The 16,452-nt window shown below is 49.3% G+C and overlaps 1 protein-coding gene across 1 annotated transcript; it reads left to right on the top strand.

Moving 5' to 3' along the window:
- Positions 1 to 1,066: 1,066 nt before the first annotated feature.
- FATE1 (fetal and adult testis expressed 1) lies at positions 1,067 to 8,239 on the top strand. Its single transcript, XM_017884084.1, has 5 exons — positions 1,067 to 1,302; positions 2,346 to 2,473; positions 6,432 to 6,538; positions 6,950 to 7,028; positions 7,672 to 8,239. Exons 1-5 carry the CDS (start codon positions 1,197 to 1,199, stop codon positions 7,801 to 7,803), a joined length of 552 nt encoding a protein of 183 aa, XP_017739573.1. The 5' UTR covers positions 1,067 to 1,196; the 3' UTR covers positions 7,804 to 8,239.
- Positions 8,240 to 16,452: the final 8,213 nt, after the last annotated feature.

Below are 16,452 nucleotides of genomic sequence, written 5' to 3' on the forward strand. Positions count from 1 at the left end.
TCCTGATTCCTTTCACAAATAGCCTCCTATTCCCCCAGGGGCTCTGAGGTTGTTTCCTAGAATGAAGGGTTCACCATAGGTCGTTGTAGCAATCAGTGTTTTCCAGAGAGACAGAACTGATAGGATGTATATATGTATGTATGTATGTATGTATGTATGTATGTATCTGCATATGCACAAGTATATATAAATTTATTTTAAGAAATTGACTTATGCGATTGTGGGGCTGACAAGTCTGAAATGTTCAGGGCAGCCTGGCAGGCTGGCAACTCAAAGAAGAGTTGACACTGCAGTCCTGGGGTAGAATTACCCCTACTTTGGGAAACCTCAGTCTTTGCTCTTCAGGCCTCTCAGCTGATCGTGTGAGGCCAACCCACATCATCGAGGATGTGTCTCTACTTCAAGTCCACTGGTTGTAGATGCCAACCACAGCTACAAAATGCCTCCACAGCAACACCTAGACTAGTGTTTGAAGGAGTCACTGGGGACTAGAACCTGGCCAGGTGACACATAAACCTGACCATCACAGTGGTCTAATCAGTAGGGAAGCTGAGGGAGAATTGGGACTTAAAAGGTGCAAGGCCTGAGGCCGCTGGGAGTTCTAGTGGCTGCAGTCGGGTCCCACCTCTCTTACTCTTCTCTCCCTTTGTTCTCATGGCTCCTGCCTAGTCTGACCTACTTCAGAAAAAGGCTACCTCCCATGTCTGGGGACTCTGGATGGGGGAGGTAGGATATGCTCTCCAGAGAATCCCTTCTGAAGGTCTGGTATGGCCTGGATTGCTAGGACCTAGCTCTGCTGTAGCCACTGCCTGGCTCTTGGACCCTGTGCGAATCCCTGTTTCTTCACAGAAATGATGGAGGGTGGACCCCACCCTTCCCCCCATGGGCTAAATATGGAGATTCACGAGCCAGAGCAGTTCTCACAGTCAAAGGCATGGAATTGTATCTCTTCTCCTAAGTTGCTTACAGAGTAGCAGAGGCGAAGGCCACAGACCTAGCCAACAAGATGCAATAGAAACAGAAAGTGCTGAGTCCAAGGCCTCAGCCTAGAGAGGGAGTCTTGCTCCACCCCCAGGTCTGACTATATCTTCCTTGAGCTTCTGTTCCAGGAAGAGGTGATTTTCTGAGTGTGACTCCTCTGTTCCTGGCACCCTGTACACCCTTAGCCATAGCTTACAAGTGAACAGCTGGTTGTGATGGCAGGAGGCCCTCCCAACACCAAGGCAGAGATGGAAATGTCCCTGACAGAAGAACTGAATCATGGACGCCAAGGGCAAAACCCAGAGCACCTGGTGATAGCGGGTGAGGATCCCCTAAAATACCCCTAGGCTACAGCCAACTGTGTAGATATGTGTCTGTACCTGTGCATGTGTGTGTTGGGAAAGGTGCATGTGTGCATGGAAGTGTTTGCACATCTGTGTGTTGGGCGGGCTTTGAGGATTTGTGGGTTGATGGTAAGGGATCTAGGAGAAAAAGGATAGATGATGTGAGCATTTTGCCCTGGGAGGGAGGAGGATGGGAACAACATGTGTGGTCCCTCTGTCTTCCCCGTGTCCAAGCCACCACAGTGTCTGTTGCAAAATACTCAGAGGGCTCAAATTATGAGACCAGAGATCAATTCTCTCTCCCAACCCTCGAATTCATTTTCCTGCCATTTGGAGGAAAATCCAAACTCCATGATCTATAAGGTTGTATCAGCCTCCTCAAAACATTTCATGCTATGATATAGACAGAAAATACCATTTCTATAGCACACAAAGGGATCCAGATCACATTGCATTTATGTTTGTTCTTACAATGCTCCAAGCCTGCTTCTTCCCCAAAGACCTTGCATTTGCTGTTTCCTCTGTCTGGAATGCTCTTTCCCTCAATTTCCCAGGGCTGGGTCCTTTATTTCTTTCAGGTCCCTGCCTCAATTGTTGTCTCCTACTTTTCTAGGAGGAGCCCTTTCCTTTCACTATGTTACCCTGTTTTGATCATTTATGGAGCCTGCATCTCTCTGTCTGCATTTGCAAGGATAGACCTTCTGTTTTATACCTGTCATTCACCCTTACACACAAACAGATGGTCAGTTCCTTGATAGCTGGAATCTTGTTCTTGGTCATTGCTCTCTAGGTTACTGGAGAGTAACCTAGTCTCGAGCTGAGCCCTCAGGAAATTCTTGTTTAACTTTTGAACAGATGAACAAACTGAGACCTGGGATCAGCTGGTGGACAGTGGTTAATGGGTGCTGAGTGATTCCCAAGAAAGCTGGGGACTCTGTCTTCTTTTTGGTGTGTTTCGTGCCCAAGAAGCCCTGGTACAACTTCTATGGGTGCTCCTGGGGTCTCTGTTCTTCTCTCTAGAAATGATGGAGCATGGATCTCGGTCCCTGGGTGCCTCCCAGAAGAGGCAGAAGTTGGAACAAAAAGCTGCTGGCTCTGCTTCAGCCAAACGAGTTTGGAATATGACTGCCACCCGATCCAAGAAAATGGTACTACATGGGGTCCTCAGCACATGGTGGCCAGGTTGGGGTTGGGAGTACTGGTTGTAGGGGCTGTAGCCTGACCAGGTCAGGCAGGGCTAGACATTGACTTGTGAGGAGGAGGAAGCTCCTGTGTTCCAAGCTGGCAAATGAGGACAGAAAGGTCAGGGTCATCCTTTCCTATGCTTGGGATGCAACCTTGGGAGTTCAGAATGCCTGAAACAAATATTGCATGGGGAGTACATAAATATTTCACTCTGTAAATCCATTGTGTGAAATAACGCTTTCCTGTATTTAAAATTGTGTGTGTGGTGCATGTGTGTGTATACACACAATAACTCAGGTGAGGCTCCTATGCTTTCTGGCTGTTAAAAAATCCAGTCAAATGGCCTGGCATGGTGGCTCATGCCTGTAATCTCAGCACTCCGGCAGGAAGAGGTTGGCAGATCACTTGAGGCCAGGAATTGGAGAACAGTCTGGCCAGCATGGTGAAACCCTGTCTCTACCAAAAATACAAAAATTAGCTGGGCATGGTGGCACATGCCTGTAATCACAGCTACTCAGGAGGCTGAGGCATGAGAATCGCTTGAACCTAGCAAGCAGAGGTTGCAGTGAGCTGAGATGATGCAACTGTACTCCAGTCTGGGCAACAGAGCAAGAGAAAGAGAGAGAGAGAGAGAGAGAGAGAGAGAGAGAGAGAGAGAGAGAGAGAGGAAGGAAAAGGAAGGAAGGAAGGAAGGAAGGAAGGAAGGAAGGAAGGAAAGAAAGAAAGAAAGAAAGAAAGAAAGAAAGAAAGAAAGAAAGAAAGAAGGAAAGAGAGAAATAAAGAGAAAGAAAGAAGAAATCCAAGAAAGTGAATCTGACCATTTTGTAGCCAGTCCTTTTAAGCTACATTCGATATGGGTGAAGGAATGTTCTAGAACAAATAGTGGCTATACTGTTGCAAATGATATTGGGAAAACACAGTCATTTTGGAGGGGGAGGGAAGCCTGATTATTCTAGGGAATTAAGTGAGTCCCACAGTTCTGTAGCCAATCATTTTAGCTAGCTAAATTCACTGTGGATAAGGGAAAGTTTTACAAAAATTGTTGTTATGCTGTTGCAAAGGCTGCTGGGAAAAGGCAACAAGATTGGAGAGGGAGGGAGGTCTGACTGCTCCAGGAAATCATGTGAGTCCCACAGTTCTGTAGCCAATTCTTTAAGGTACATTCATTGTGGGTGTTGAATCTTCTAGAAAAATGCTGGCCACATTGTTGCAAAGGATACTGAGCCATTTTGCAGAGGAGGGAGACCTGACTGTTTTAGGGAATCATTAATCCTATCATTGTGTAGCCAGTGTTTTTCACCACATTCAAGTGGATGAGGGAAAGCGTTAGAAAATGGTGGTTTTACTGTTACCACAGTAAAGTTTGAAAGTTATTGGGGGGGCAATAAGGTTGGAGAGGGAGGGAGACTTGATTGCTGAAATGATTTATTGGGTAGCCCCAGTGAAGAATGAGAAAAAAAGCTTGCAGGTTAGAGATTTCCTGGGAATAAAAATAATTCAAATATTGAGTTGGCTTTTTGTGTCCAAAGACAGAAGCCAAATCAAGTTGCTCCAGGAAGTCAGGCTCCTGCAAGCCACCAACATCCCTGAGACTAGAGGATATATAATCTCTGGTTTAATTAAAGTTGACTATGAGGGCTAGAGGTAGACTGAAAATATAGACATTATATTGAATTTATAAATTAAATTTAGAAATTTAGAATGAGGAAATCTAATTTATTCTATTCTATTCATTCATTCATTCATTCATTCATTCCTTTATTTTTGAATAAAACAGTTAATGCAACTGTCTCTAGGAGAATCATAATACGCAAAGGTGAGAAAAGTTAATAACGCTATCCTGCTGACTTGGAAAAAAAGTAGTGTGCCTTTAAAACTACATGGAAATAAAAATGACATTTTTTGAAATGATTAACAGAGAGAAGTTGGGACTTGGTGTGTTAACAGCAAACTATGTTATCTGAAACAAACAAAATCCAGCCATCAGCCATTCATCCTTATTTTTTGCCTTCAAATCTCTCAAATTTTTCTTTGTCCTTCTGATTCCAATTTATAGGAAAATCAAGCAATGGTCTGAAAATTTTCTAAGAGACACCGTTGATCAAATTCTAGTTATGGGGTCCCTCTAATTCCCATTATCTTTTAATGCAATTTTGAAGTATCTTAAGAAAATAAAATATTGTGACCATGAACTACTGTTCATAAAAATGTTGCACCAATATCTGTGTGCTCCTCTTGAGCGAGATTAGTTTTGCATTATTGCAACAAACAGAGTGCAGTGGCAAAGTTCCTATGAAAATCCTTTGCACAGAAATCGATCCACCTTCAGTTTGATGTTGTCACTTCAGAACAGAAGAGGGCTGCAGATCTTTCTCAGGTGACAAGTGAGCCTTGGTTGTCTATTTTTTTGTAAGAATGAGGCAAATAGAAGAGCTAACCCAGCACTCTGCACGCCTCGGTCAGGCCTTTCAAATGGCAGGCTCTACTTCAGCAGGGTAAGCGGGTAAGGAACTGGCTGTCACGTGGGGGCACCCTGAACCCTGCCAGAATGAAGAGGGTTTCATTTTGTGTCACTTTCACCCCAGCTTTCTTATTCATTTGATTCAGGTTTTGGCTTGGGGGTAAGTGCCTGGCTGCCAGCCAAGAGTGAGAAGTTTGGATGACTGCTTCATACACAGATCATTAGTTAAAGGCCCTGTTTTCCTCCCTCCTCTCCTTTCTTGTGATATGCTGCCATTGTCCTTGCAGGTCTAAGTCCTCTCTGGATGCTGCTGGCGGGGGCCTCCCTTGTCAGCTGAGTCCCATCTGCTTCCCATCCACACTGAGGCCTAGTTCCTCCATGGACACTTCCTGGATTCCAGAATTCTATTGAATCCTTTCATTAGCTGATGCCTCTCATGTTGTCTTCCTTCTTATGGGTTTATACTGTTTTATTATCTTCAGTGGCACTTAGTGGAGCCTTACCAGGAACGAGTGTTAAATATGAGAGACATCATAGTGTAATGGTTAAGAGTATAACCTCTGGACTGAAATGTCCTGGGTTCAAATTACTGCTCTGCTACTTACTAGCTGTGTGACTTGGACAAGTTTATTAACCTCTCTGTGTTTCAGTTTCCCCTACTTTCAAAATGGGATGTTAATGATACCATTTCACAGGGTTGTGATGAGGAATCAATCACTTAGTATTGGTAAGGGCTTAGAGGATGGCATGGTCCCTGGCATGTGGTGTGTGTTAAATAAGCAGCTTGTGAAATATTTCATCTTGAACTGGAAACCTAGAACTATGATTTGAGCCCAGGCAGGTCTGGCACCAAAAGCCACGCTCTGTTCCTCTATCCTCCACTGACTCTTCAAAGGCATCAGATAGCCCTGGCCCAAGGGCTCTGGGGCAGAGATGTACACACTAGGGAGTTGTTGGCAGATGGATGAAAATGAAAGCCACAGGGATGGCTGGCTGGGCTTACCCGGAGGAGTTGGTGGTTTCCCAGTAGCCAGGGTTCTAGCCTTAGCCCTGACATTTACCATGCATCCTTGGGAAGTAAAGGCACCTCGCCAGACCTCAATGGCCTGGGCTGCCAATCAAGGTTTTATGTTCTCCTTCAGTAGGTTGCTCAGCCTCTCAGCTAATACCTGCATGTGAAAGTTCTTGCAGAGGACAGAGACCCCTGTCACTGCTCTTCTTTTGCCACAGCCTGCCTGGATGACCAAGAGCTACCGAGGAGCATGGTGCAGGTGGGGTGGTGGCCAGCAGCCTGTGTGGAGTTCCCAAGCTTTCCTAGGGGCTTGAAGCTGCCAGCCCTTGATTCCAGAGACCAGGCACCATGTGACTCCCCATGTGGTGCACCATTGGTTCTGGGCAAACTGGGGAAGCCACTCACATGGGGCTGGGCAGGCTACTTTACTGATCATTCCTTCCTTCAGGGGTCCCAGCTGCCAATGCCCAGAATGCTGAGAGAATCAGGCCATGGGGATGCCCATCTCCAGGAGTACCCTGGAAATTTCCAAGGCATGCGTTTCCATTATGATCGGTAAGAGCTGAGGGTCTGTGGGCCCTGGCTGCTCAGACAGGGCCCAGAGTGGGGCAGAGGGGCTGGTAAGCAGCTTGGCCAGGACGGAGTCATGAGGGCCTGGAATGCCTCCCTGTCAGAGACCATGAGCACCCTGGCTCCCTGCCCATTTGGGGCATCCCAGTGCTCTGTGGGCTAGCCGAGTTGGGCTGGGCTGGGCTGGGCCAGGCTGGCTCAGGCTAGCTCAGGCTGACTCCCAGTCCTCAAGGCCCTAGGCCCTCTTTACCATGGGAGAGGACTGGAGGCTCATAGAGTCACTGTCCAAGAAGATCCCGACCTTACCTGCTTGACCTCACTGCCTTCTTGTGCTCACTGCCAGGTCCTGCCGGGAACCACCAGCAGCTTTGACCCTCTGTCTTCTTTCTCTCCCAGCAACCCAGGGACAGATGCAGTGGCACAGACTAGCCTGGAAGAGCTCAATGTACTGGAGATGGAAGTCATGAGAAGACAGGTGAGGAGGGACCCAATTGGTGGGTGCAAGCAGAATCACGATGCCTTGGAGTAGTCAGGGCTCAACAGCTGGGGTCTTGTAGCCCCTTACAGTCATCTTTCCTTTTAGCGCTGGAGGTGGGGCAGATTCCCTTCCTTTTCCTCCTCATCCCCATGGCTCTGACCCAGATAGATGTCCAATCTCAAACCTACTGCTGTCCCTGAGATGATGGCAGGGAATAGGGGCAGATAAAAGGTGGAGGAAGAGGGAACATACAAGGATAAGTGTTCTATGTCCAGAGAGAGCATGATACCCAAAGGTCTGAGAGAGCGGTCGCCTTTGTTCAAATCAAACCCAGACCTTCTCAGGAGGAGACCCTTCCTTCCTTGGCTCCCCGGCGCAGCTGGAATGGGCTGGCCTCTTCCAGAGAATGGAAGTGAGCATTAAGGGAGAAGGCAGAAGTAGGGCCTGCAGACGCAGCAGCCAAGTCTTTGGTCAGGCGGACCTGGCCCAGCCCCCTGCTTCTCACTGGGGCACTCCCCGCTCCACCGCCAAAGGGCAGTCAAGCCCCTTCTTGCTTTAACTTTATGCTTTTCCGATGGCTGAGCTGTGGGCTTCTGGAGAAGAGCCTCGCTCAGCAGTCCTGCCTTTGGCTCCTCTGCAGCTATACGCAGTCAACCGGCGTCTGCGCGCCCTGGAGGACCAGGGCGCCACCTGGCGCCAGAGGGAGACCCTGATCATCGCCGTGCTGGTGTCAGCCAGCATTGCCAACCTGTGGCTGTGGATGAACCAGTGATGGCCCCCGCGCGGCCTCCGTATTGGAGCCCTCCCTGCTTCCCCTTCTTTCTTTCCTCTTTCCCCGGGCCGCCATTGCCCATCCCCCTTTTATCTCCCAACAGCCCTCAGGCAGCGTCAGGGTCATTTTCAACACTGGTTAGGCCTCCTACCTGGGGAGGCCAGGTCACTGCATTGTGAGGTCCTGGCTGCTGCGAAGGTGGAGGAGGACTGCATGGGCTGAGATGCCACCCTTTGAAGGGTGAAGAGCATGGCGGCATCTGGACGCCACAGTAATACCTAGTGGCAACCTTGCCTTCCTGGCCTCAGCGGCCCTTCTGTTCCATCCTCTGTGGGCAGGGGTGTGGCTTTGTTTTCCTCCCTTGTTTGTTTCCACCTCGTGCACAGCGCTCTGCGCAAACATCATGCTCAATAAAAGTTCCGTCATAGCAGCAAAACTCTGTGGCTGAGGTTCTTGTGTCCAGCACTCATTTGGGGCAACAGTGGGATTGGGGTGCACTGAGGAACAACAGCTCCTCTTCACAAAGACATTGTGGTTGGGACTGAGCCTCTGCCATTGCCCCAGGGGCCCTGGTTTCCTCCTCCCTTTCACCTTCCCCGCCTCACTGTCCCCAGCCCCAGCTTTGCAAAGTTCTTCCTGTTGGGCTCATGCAAATGGGTGCTTGTGGGTGTGTGGTTCTGGGAGCATGTCTGGACTGTGTTGCAGGGATGCAATCAGAGGAAATCTCCTGAAAGGGACCAGAAACATTCTCATTTGCACAAGAGGAAATTGAATTCCAGAGGGAGGAATCATGTACCTGGGTCATCCAGCGAGACAGGGCCTGGGTGTGAGTTCTCTGGTGTGAGTTTTCCTGAGTCCTGCGCTAGGGTTTGACCTGCCTCCTGCAGACAGACTCACTGGAGATGAGGTCCTGCCTCAGCTCTGCAGGCTGAACAGGAGCTACACATACCCCGCACCCTACCCACCACACACTCTGGGTCCACAGCCCATGAAGCACACCTCAGGCAGGGTGAATAGCCAGGTCGTCCAGTGGGGCTGAGCCTGAGAGGTGGAGAATGTTGCCTGCCATATGGGGGCCTGACCACAGTGCAGATGTGCCTGGCTGCAGGAGGCTTACAGAAGAGCTGCAACCCCTTTCCCTGGGACCAAGGGATCAACACACATGTCTCTGACCCAGAACTTTCCACTGGCTTTAGTTGCTAAGTGCACCTTCCCTAATCCTCCAAATCTGTCAAGGATTCTCCATCTATAAAGATTGGGGAGTGTGTTAGTCACTAGGTATGAAATGAATGTGTGTGCCTGTGTATGTGAGAGAGAGGGACAGTGAAGAGACAGGGAGAGGAGGAGGGGCGAGGAGAGAAGAAAGGATGGAGGAAGGGAGAGGCAGAGAGAGAGAGATAAAGTCAGAGACACAGAGTGGCAGAGGGAGGGAAGTTAGAGTAGAGGGAGAGAGAGAAGACTGAGTCCCAGAGCCTGCTCTGCCCCTGCTCCCCCTCTTTCTCTCTGGTCCTCATGGGCTCGTATACAATGAGGGGGTTCTTCCACCCCTGACACTCTAGGATTTCCAATACTTGTAAGATGAGGATGCAGGGCCTCCTGTCAGCCCTGTGGGACACCAGGCATGTGGCCCCTGGAGCCTGGGCCATGCTCAAAGCACAGAAAAGGACAGCTAGGAAAGAAACAGTTGGGAGATTCTCTCTCTGGTCCCAGAGCACAGAGGTAATCAAGTGCTACAGGAAGCCCCTATGCAGAATGGGGAAACAGCAGCACCCAGATATGAGTACTTCTGGCCAGGAGAGCCAAGAGGGCCAGGGAGTACCAGGGGTGTTCCCTGTCCTCTGCAAATGGGCCCTGGGGCCCCAGGAGTCACCCATGGGTTAGATGGAAGACAGGGGGACCTCCTTGCAGGCTGCCCCTCCTCTTCCTTCAGCCTCAGGACAGACCAGGACCCAAGATACAGAGGAATATTAAGGGAAACAGGGAGATGGAGCAGGGGCAGCACGTGCAGCTTCTTGCCGTCAGCCCAGGGTTCCCACTGCCACGAGTCCAGCCTTCACACTGTCTACCCTGGGCTGCCCCTTTCTCCTGCCCCAGTCAGGCCTCACAGGAAGCTCAGAGGAAGAGGAGACTGCAACCGGGAAGGGCTGGGTCTGCCCTTTGGGACCTAAGTGTTTGTGAGCCTGCACAGACACGGACATAGTTGCAGAAAAAGTCTGGCTGAAAATATGTTGTGAAACAAAGGTTCACCCTTGGGAGCAATTTAGCTGAGTTGCAAACAAACAGCATGGCAGTGCCCTGGAGGAATGTCTCCTGAGCCAGATGAGCTCATAAGGAGCCCTTGACTGGGCCTCCACCCTGCCTTTCTGTGTGACCACTTGGCTGGTTCCCAGCAGGGCTGGGGGCCAGTTCCTAGATGGGCATTCTTGCTCTATCTCTAGAACTCCCTGCCCCACCTAGAAGACCTCAGGAAGCTCCTGAGAGGACCTGGAGTCAGAGCTGCCCAGGCTGGGCCCCTCTGCAATGTTCCTTAAGGGGCATGGGGACCATATTGTGGGGGCTGGCACATCTGTGATTCCTGAGCCCCTGGGAGACCCAAAGAGGCTCAGGGGGCAGAGTGCCAGGAGGCAAGTTGGCACCTCCTGCCTGGCCCTCTGGCTCTGACCCACCTGGAGCATTTGCTCATCTGACTGCATTTCTCTGCCAACCTGTCCTTGCCTTGCCCAACCCCTCCACCCTGAGCCCACCCCTTCCTTCAGCAAACCATGAACTTCCCCATGGCAAAGCAGGATGCTGTGGGTGAATGAATGAGGGAAGGAACTCATTCTTACTTGGGGGTGGGGGAGGGGATTCTCCTGGCATGCTGTTTATCTGTAGTCTGTGAAGCTTCCCAGGGGCTGCCCAGGCTTAGTATTAGAGGGGTACACATCAGTCCTCCACTGGATCAGTAGCTTCTTGAGGGCACAAGGTAACCTGCATTGTCTTCTGCACTCCTGGAACAAGTAAAGGACTGGCAGGATGGCCTCTGATTAGGGCCCCCAGAGATTGATTCTAGCCCTGGTCTTCCCCTCCTGGCCTTTAGGGCATGCCTTCTGTTGAAAACCTTTCCCTACCAAAGGAAGTCACTTCTATTCATTGCTTCCTATGGCACATCTACTCTGTGCCATACACGTTGTTTCTTAAAAATGTTTAATTACACAAGTTGTTCATGAACACATTCTCCCCAAAAAGGCAAACATTCCAGGCCTAGCTAACACAGTCCCTTGCACCCCAAGTGCCAAGTCCCTCCACCGAAGTATTTCCCATGGTTTGGTTGGTGCGTATCCTTGCAAACTCTCTATGCTGTTCCATGCAGATTATGCGCACCTGTATGTACCCCAGGCTTTGCACGCAGGATGTCATTTAAGCCACTCCTAGCAGCCCCCTGAGGGAGTGGCTTGTCTTCCCAGCTGGCTGCACAGGTGGGCAAAGCTTTAATCCTCCATTTATGTAGTTTCCTGCCCTGCCAAGTGGGCCCCTGGTCCTCCACCAGTCCTGGGCAAAAGCTGAAACTCAATATTTCAGTTCTTTTGTCACAGGTTGGCTTCCTGGCAGCTGGTGGAAGGTGGGAAGAGGAAGGTGGGCATGTGAGGAGGGGTACATGAGGGTGCATGGAGGGGACTCTGGTGTACCCAGGAGCAGCCTGAAATCCTGGCTTCTTGGAAAGGAGCCCAAAGCTCACTGCCCTAAGGGTCTTGCCTTGTTTCCCTTCCCTAACCCCAATCCTTGGAGGCCAAGTCCAGGGGACCTGGCAGAGAAGGTATGGATTTTCCCCCTCAGGCCAGCCCTACCCCAGGTACCTCTTCTCTCAGATTTCTTCCTGGTTTGACCTCAGGTCAGGTGGACTGGCTGAGATTGTGCCAAGACCTGGAGGCAAGTACACCAGGGCTGTGAGCTGGTGGGGTTGAATCCCCAGACACAAAGCTCTGAGCATGCTCCGTACGAGGGAGGGCTCCTCAGGGAGCTTGGGAGGGGCTGGCTCCTGGATCTGGGCAGGCAAGCAGCTTCCACAGCCAGGCAGCCCAGCATCCAGCCCTCGCCTGCCAACAGCCTGGGGTATACAGGGCCCACAGACAGGCCAGCTTCTCCAGTGGGCAGGTGACACCCTGGGGCAGCATCTTGAGTTTGCCTTAGCTATGGGTATGAGCTCTTCTCGGCCTCTGCCAGCTTCCCCTGTTGGCCTCAGGCAGGGTGGGGCAGCTTTCTGACCTGGAGGCTGCAGCTAATTTGTCAGGGGCTCAAGGGCCCCATTGGCCTGAGGGGCAGGAATGGCAGGAGATCTCTCTTAGCTCCAGATGCTGATGAGTCCCCAGTGGTTTGTCTCTGACTGGAGGTTGTGCAGAAGGACCAACAGATGCTGACTGGTCAGGAGATCCCCTGCCTCTGAAGCCATCTGATTGGTGAGGAAAGGGGCTGATCTTGGGCTGATACCTTTCTGTGACCACAGGCCAGTTGCCTCCATGGGGGTACAGAGCTGGAGTCCGTGAAAAGTGTGTAGGCCCTAGAACCTGGCTTGACATGGGTCTTCATGTGCATGGTCTGCCGAGGGAGCTGAGGAAAGTGGCTGTGTTGGGAAACTTTATCCCTTGTTAAAGCAGTCAAATAAATTATTTGGGGCTCTAGGAGGGTGGAGGCACTGAGTGCCACACAAAGTTTGTCCTGAAGCAGCTGGGACTTTGTCCTTTCCTAGGAGAGTGGCAGGGAAGGTTGCTGAAGAAGATTTGGAGCAGAGGGACTTAGGGCCTGCCAGACAGGCAAGCTTCAGTGGGAGGAAGGGGGGAACCCATGGGCCTTCACTGCCTGCCTGACTCTGCACATTTCTGGACTCCCCAGCCTCAGAACACGGGCAGTGTTCACTTGGAGCCTATGGGTCTCTGCATATGAGTAGCAGTGGAGGTAGGGGCATGGGTTATGTGGCCTTCTCTCAGGAACCATGCTGGGATTGCAGCCTTTGCTTTTGACTGTTTGAACTGCACCCTGACTTCTTCTGGAGATCCTTAGAGGGGAGCACCCACTTCAGGCCTCTCAGGCTTGGGAGCCATCCACTCTGCCATTTGGGGAAATGCATGCGGGGTGAAGCCCTTGGAGCTTCTGGCTGAGGGAAGATTCTGGAGCCAGGCAACAGGCCTGAGGCAGAGATAGGCTTCCAGGGCTGCTTCAGGCCTGGCACCCCATTTGGGCCCTCCAGCTGAGCTTGCATCCATCTCAGCTTGAGCTCAGGGTGGCAAGTGTGGGCTCCGTCTATGTGAGACTGTGGCCATAGGAGGCAGCTAGTATTGGAGCAGCCTCATCTCTAGACATCCTGCCAGTAGCTGGGTCCCTGGGCCCCTCTCTCTTCATAGCTGGGCCCCCTCCAGCTGCTCCTTAGTACCACTCATCAGTGACCACCTTCTCCAGAGGGAGGGACACTAGTGCTTGGACTGGACACATGCATGTGGCAGACAGAATATGTATCTGGTAGGTCTGCAGGTGTCTTGGTGGCCACAAAACTGCCAAGACCAGCCCTGGCCACACCCCCACTAAGCTCCAACACAAAATGGCCCCATAGGAGATGAGGCTGCAGAGATGGGTCTAGTGACATCCTGAAGGAGTTTGAAAGCCCGAGTGCAGAGTTTGGACTGTATTATTTAGATGTTCCTTTCATTCATCCAACAAATACCGGACATGATCCCTAATCCTGGCATGCAGCAGGGAACAAAAAAATCTGTAGTTCATTGTCAGGATATGATAAATCTATGATACAAATAAAGTCGGGGAAAAGTGAACATGAAACAAGGTAGATTTGGGAGAGTACAGAGCAAGTTCTGGGAATTCATTCATTCATTCATTCACTTGCCAAATATGTATCAAGCACTTATTACGTGCTTACCATTGGGCTCAGCTCTGCAGATTAATGACTAAAAAAATTAGATGAGTCCTTGTCACATAAAGTTTATTTTTAGAGTGAGGTCTTCTTTCCATGGGTTTTCAGAGGAGCAACAGACAGGACCAGGTGTAGTCCTATGGAACTCACCCTGGTGGTGTGGAAGGTAAAGGAAAGGAAGAGCTGGGATCTGAAGACAGAGAAACAGTGAGACTGTGACAGAGTCTGGGCAAGGCCCAGGGCAGCAGCAGTCAGAATGGATGGAGAAGAAGGTGCTGGAGAGAGATTCCAGCAGAATAATAAATACGATCTGGGGAGCGTGTGTGAGGTATCAAGGATGACTCCTAGGTTTCTGAATTAAGCACATGTGGGACAAGATGTGCCTTTCTCTGGATAAGGCGCTGGGGACAGAGGAACTGGGGTGGAGGGACAGAAGTTCATGTTAATTTGAACATATTCGTTCCAGGGGCCCAGTGTCTTCCTCTAGGAGATAGAGATGGCCCATGGGCACCTGAAGACGTGGAGCTCAGGAGGGGCTTCTCAGTGAGGACAGGAGCATTTAGGGAGATGAGCTACAATCACTAGGATTCAGCCTGTCTTGGGTGGCCTTCTAGGAGGAGCCTCCCCTGGGGTATGGACTGTGTGTGGCTGATGCCAGGTATATTGCCCCAGCCCCATCTTTGTCTGTAAAGAGACGAAGCCTCCCTTGGCAAAGCAGCCCAACCATGGTAAGTTGGGCATAGTGGTGTCCACACTAGAGATTGTAGCCCCCTGTTAAGGTAGTGATCAACCACGCTGGCCTGCCAAGCCTCTTGGGCAAAGCCCTGCCTCTTGTGTATCCTTCTGAAGATTTTATTCATTCAACAAGTAGTTCTCAAGGACCTAGTTCATGAAGCTGCTGTGCTGGAGCCCGAACTCAGGGAGGCTGAAGCGGCTCAGACTCAAAGGCCTAGTGAGTGCTGGGCATGCTCTCCACCTGCCTAGTGAGTGCCGGGCATGCTCTCTACCTCCAGCTCCTGCAGCTCACCTTATCACAGCGGGGCCCCCTCCCACTGTCCCTCCTGAGCCTGGGCACAGGGGTCACGGCAGCTTCAGTTCCACACTCAAAAGTCAGTCCAGGAGCCTGCTGCTTCCAGTGCAGTTCTGACCATACCTCTCTTTTTAGTACTTGTGCACTTCCTGGCTCCTTTTGCCTTCTAAACTGGCCCTGTGACTGAGTGTGCTTTTGGAGCCAAATTGCTTAGGTATGAATCTGTGCAATGGGGACACTACTCTTAGTAGTGTCAACTTTGCCAGTTTGTCATGAGGATTAAATGAATTAACTTATGTCAAGTACTTAGCACAAGGTAGCTGCTCCATGAATGAGAACCTGCCCCTGAATCACCAGATTCCAGCTTCCTGTCAGGGATACCCACTGCTTCCTCTGGGACTTCACTATTGCTGCTCACCCACATACCTCCCTGCTTCTCTGCCTGCCTGCCCTACTGCCCTGCCCCCCATGATGTCTATGATTCTCCCCTGTACTGTTCTCTGCCTGCCACCCAAGACTTTTGCCACTGCACTGGAAAATATCTGATATTAAAACATAACAGATATTGACTATCTGGGGGACTAGTTTCTAGCTAAGACGTGTAGTATCTCTAGGCTGTCAACCATGAAAAGATCCCTTCCCAGTATCAGTGGAAAACTTTGGCTTGACCTGGTATTAACTTGAACCTGAAACCAAAATGGGCTGGATTTTTGTTGCTGCTGTTGTTTTAAAGTAATATTTTATTTTATTTTATTATATAGCCCTATAACCTCTCTTCCCGATTACAGACATCACATACTACAATACAGAATATTGGACACTATAAAAAATACACAAAGGAAAACAATTTCCTCACACCCTCAGAATTGAGAAATAAAGTCTTGATCTTGTGAGTTTATGTATCTGTGTGTGAATGTATATCACACATGCATGTATGGACTACGTTATTAACATAACAGAACTTTCCATTTTGAAACCTGCTTTCCCCCGACAAGAAGTAGTCTTTTACAATAGCAATACCATTTTAAGGGCTGCATTGTATTCCACCCTATGGTCTTGGTTCACTCGGTTAATTGATTAATTCATTAAGATATACGTTACTGTGACTAGTATCCTTGCATCTGTGTTTTTGTGGTTTTACTGTTTTATTTTTTCAATATATTGATTTGTAAGATCTTTGTTTATAAAAAAATCTTTTTTTTTCTCTGTCAATTTTTTTTTTCAGTTTATTGTATTCTCTTAAATGTTGGGTTTAATGTGAATTTATGTTCAATGTTTTCTTTCATGGTATTGTCTTTCTAACTCAATATCATATAAAATGTTTCCTACAGTTTCATCATCACAGTTTCATTGTTTACATTAAATTTTTTGTTGATACATAGAGATTATAAGTATGTGGTACACGTGACATTTTGGTGCATGCATACAATGTGTAATAATCAAATCTGGGGATACTCATAATCTCACACATTTATCATTTCTTGTGTTGGGACTATTTCAAATCTTTTAGCAGTTTTGAAACATGCTATGAATTATTAACCATAGTCTATTTAAAACATTTCTTTTATTCCCAGTACCTATGCACTTCATTTATTTTCTTGCTTATTGCACTGGCTAAGAAATCCAGCACAGTACTGTTTAGAAATGGTGACAATTTACTTACTTTTTAAAATTCCTTTTTTAAAATTTTACTTAAATTTTTTTTTTTTTTTTTTTTTTT

Source organism: Rhinopithecus bieti, unplaced genomic scaffold (assembly GCF_001698545.2).
Source record: "Rhinopithecus bieti isolate Rb0 unplaced genomic scaffold, ASM169854v2 scaffold_14838, whole genome shotgun sequence".
Lineage (NCBI taxonomy): Eukaryota > Metazoa > Chordata > Mammalia > Primates > Cercopithecidae > Rhinopithecus > Rhinopithecus bieti.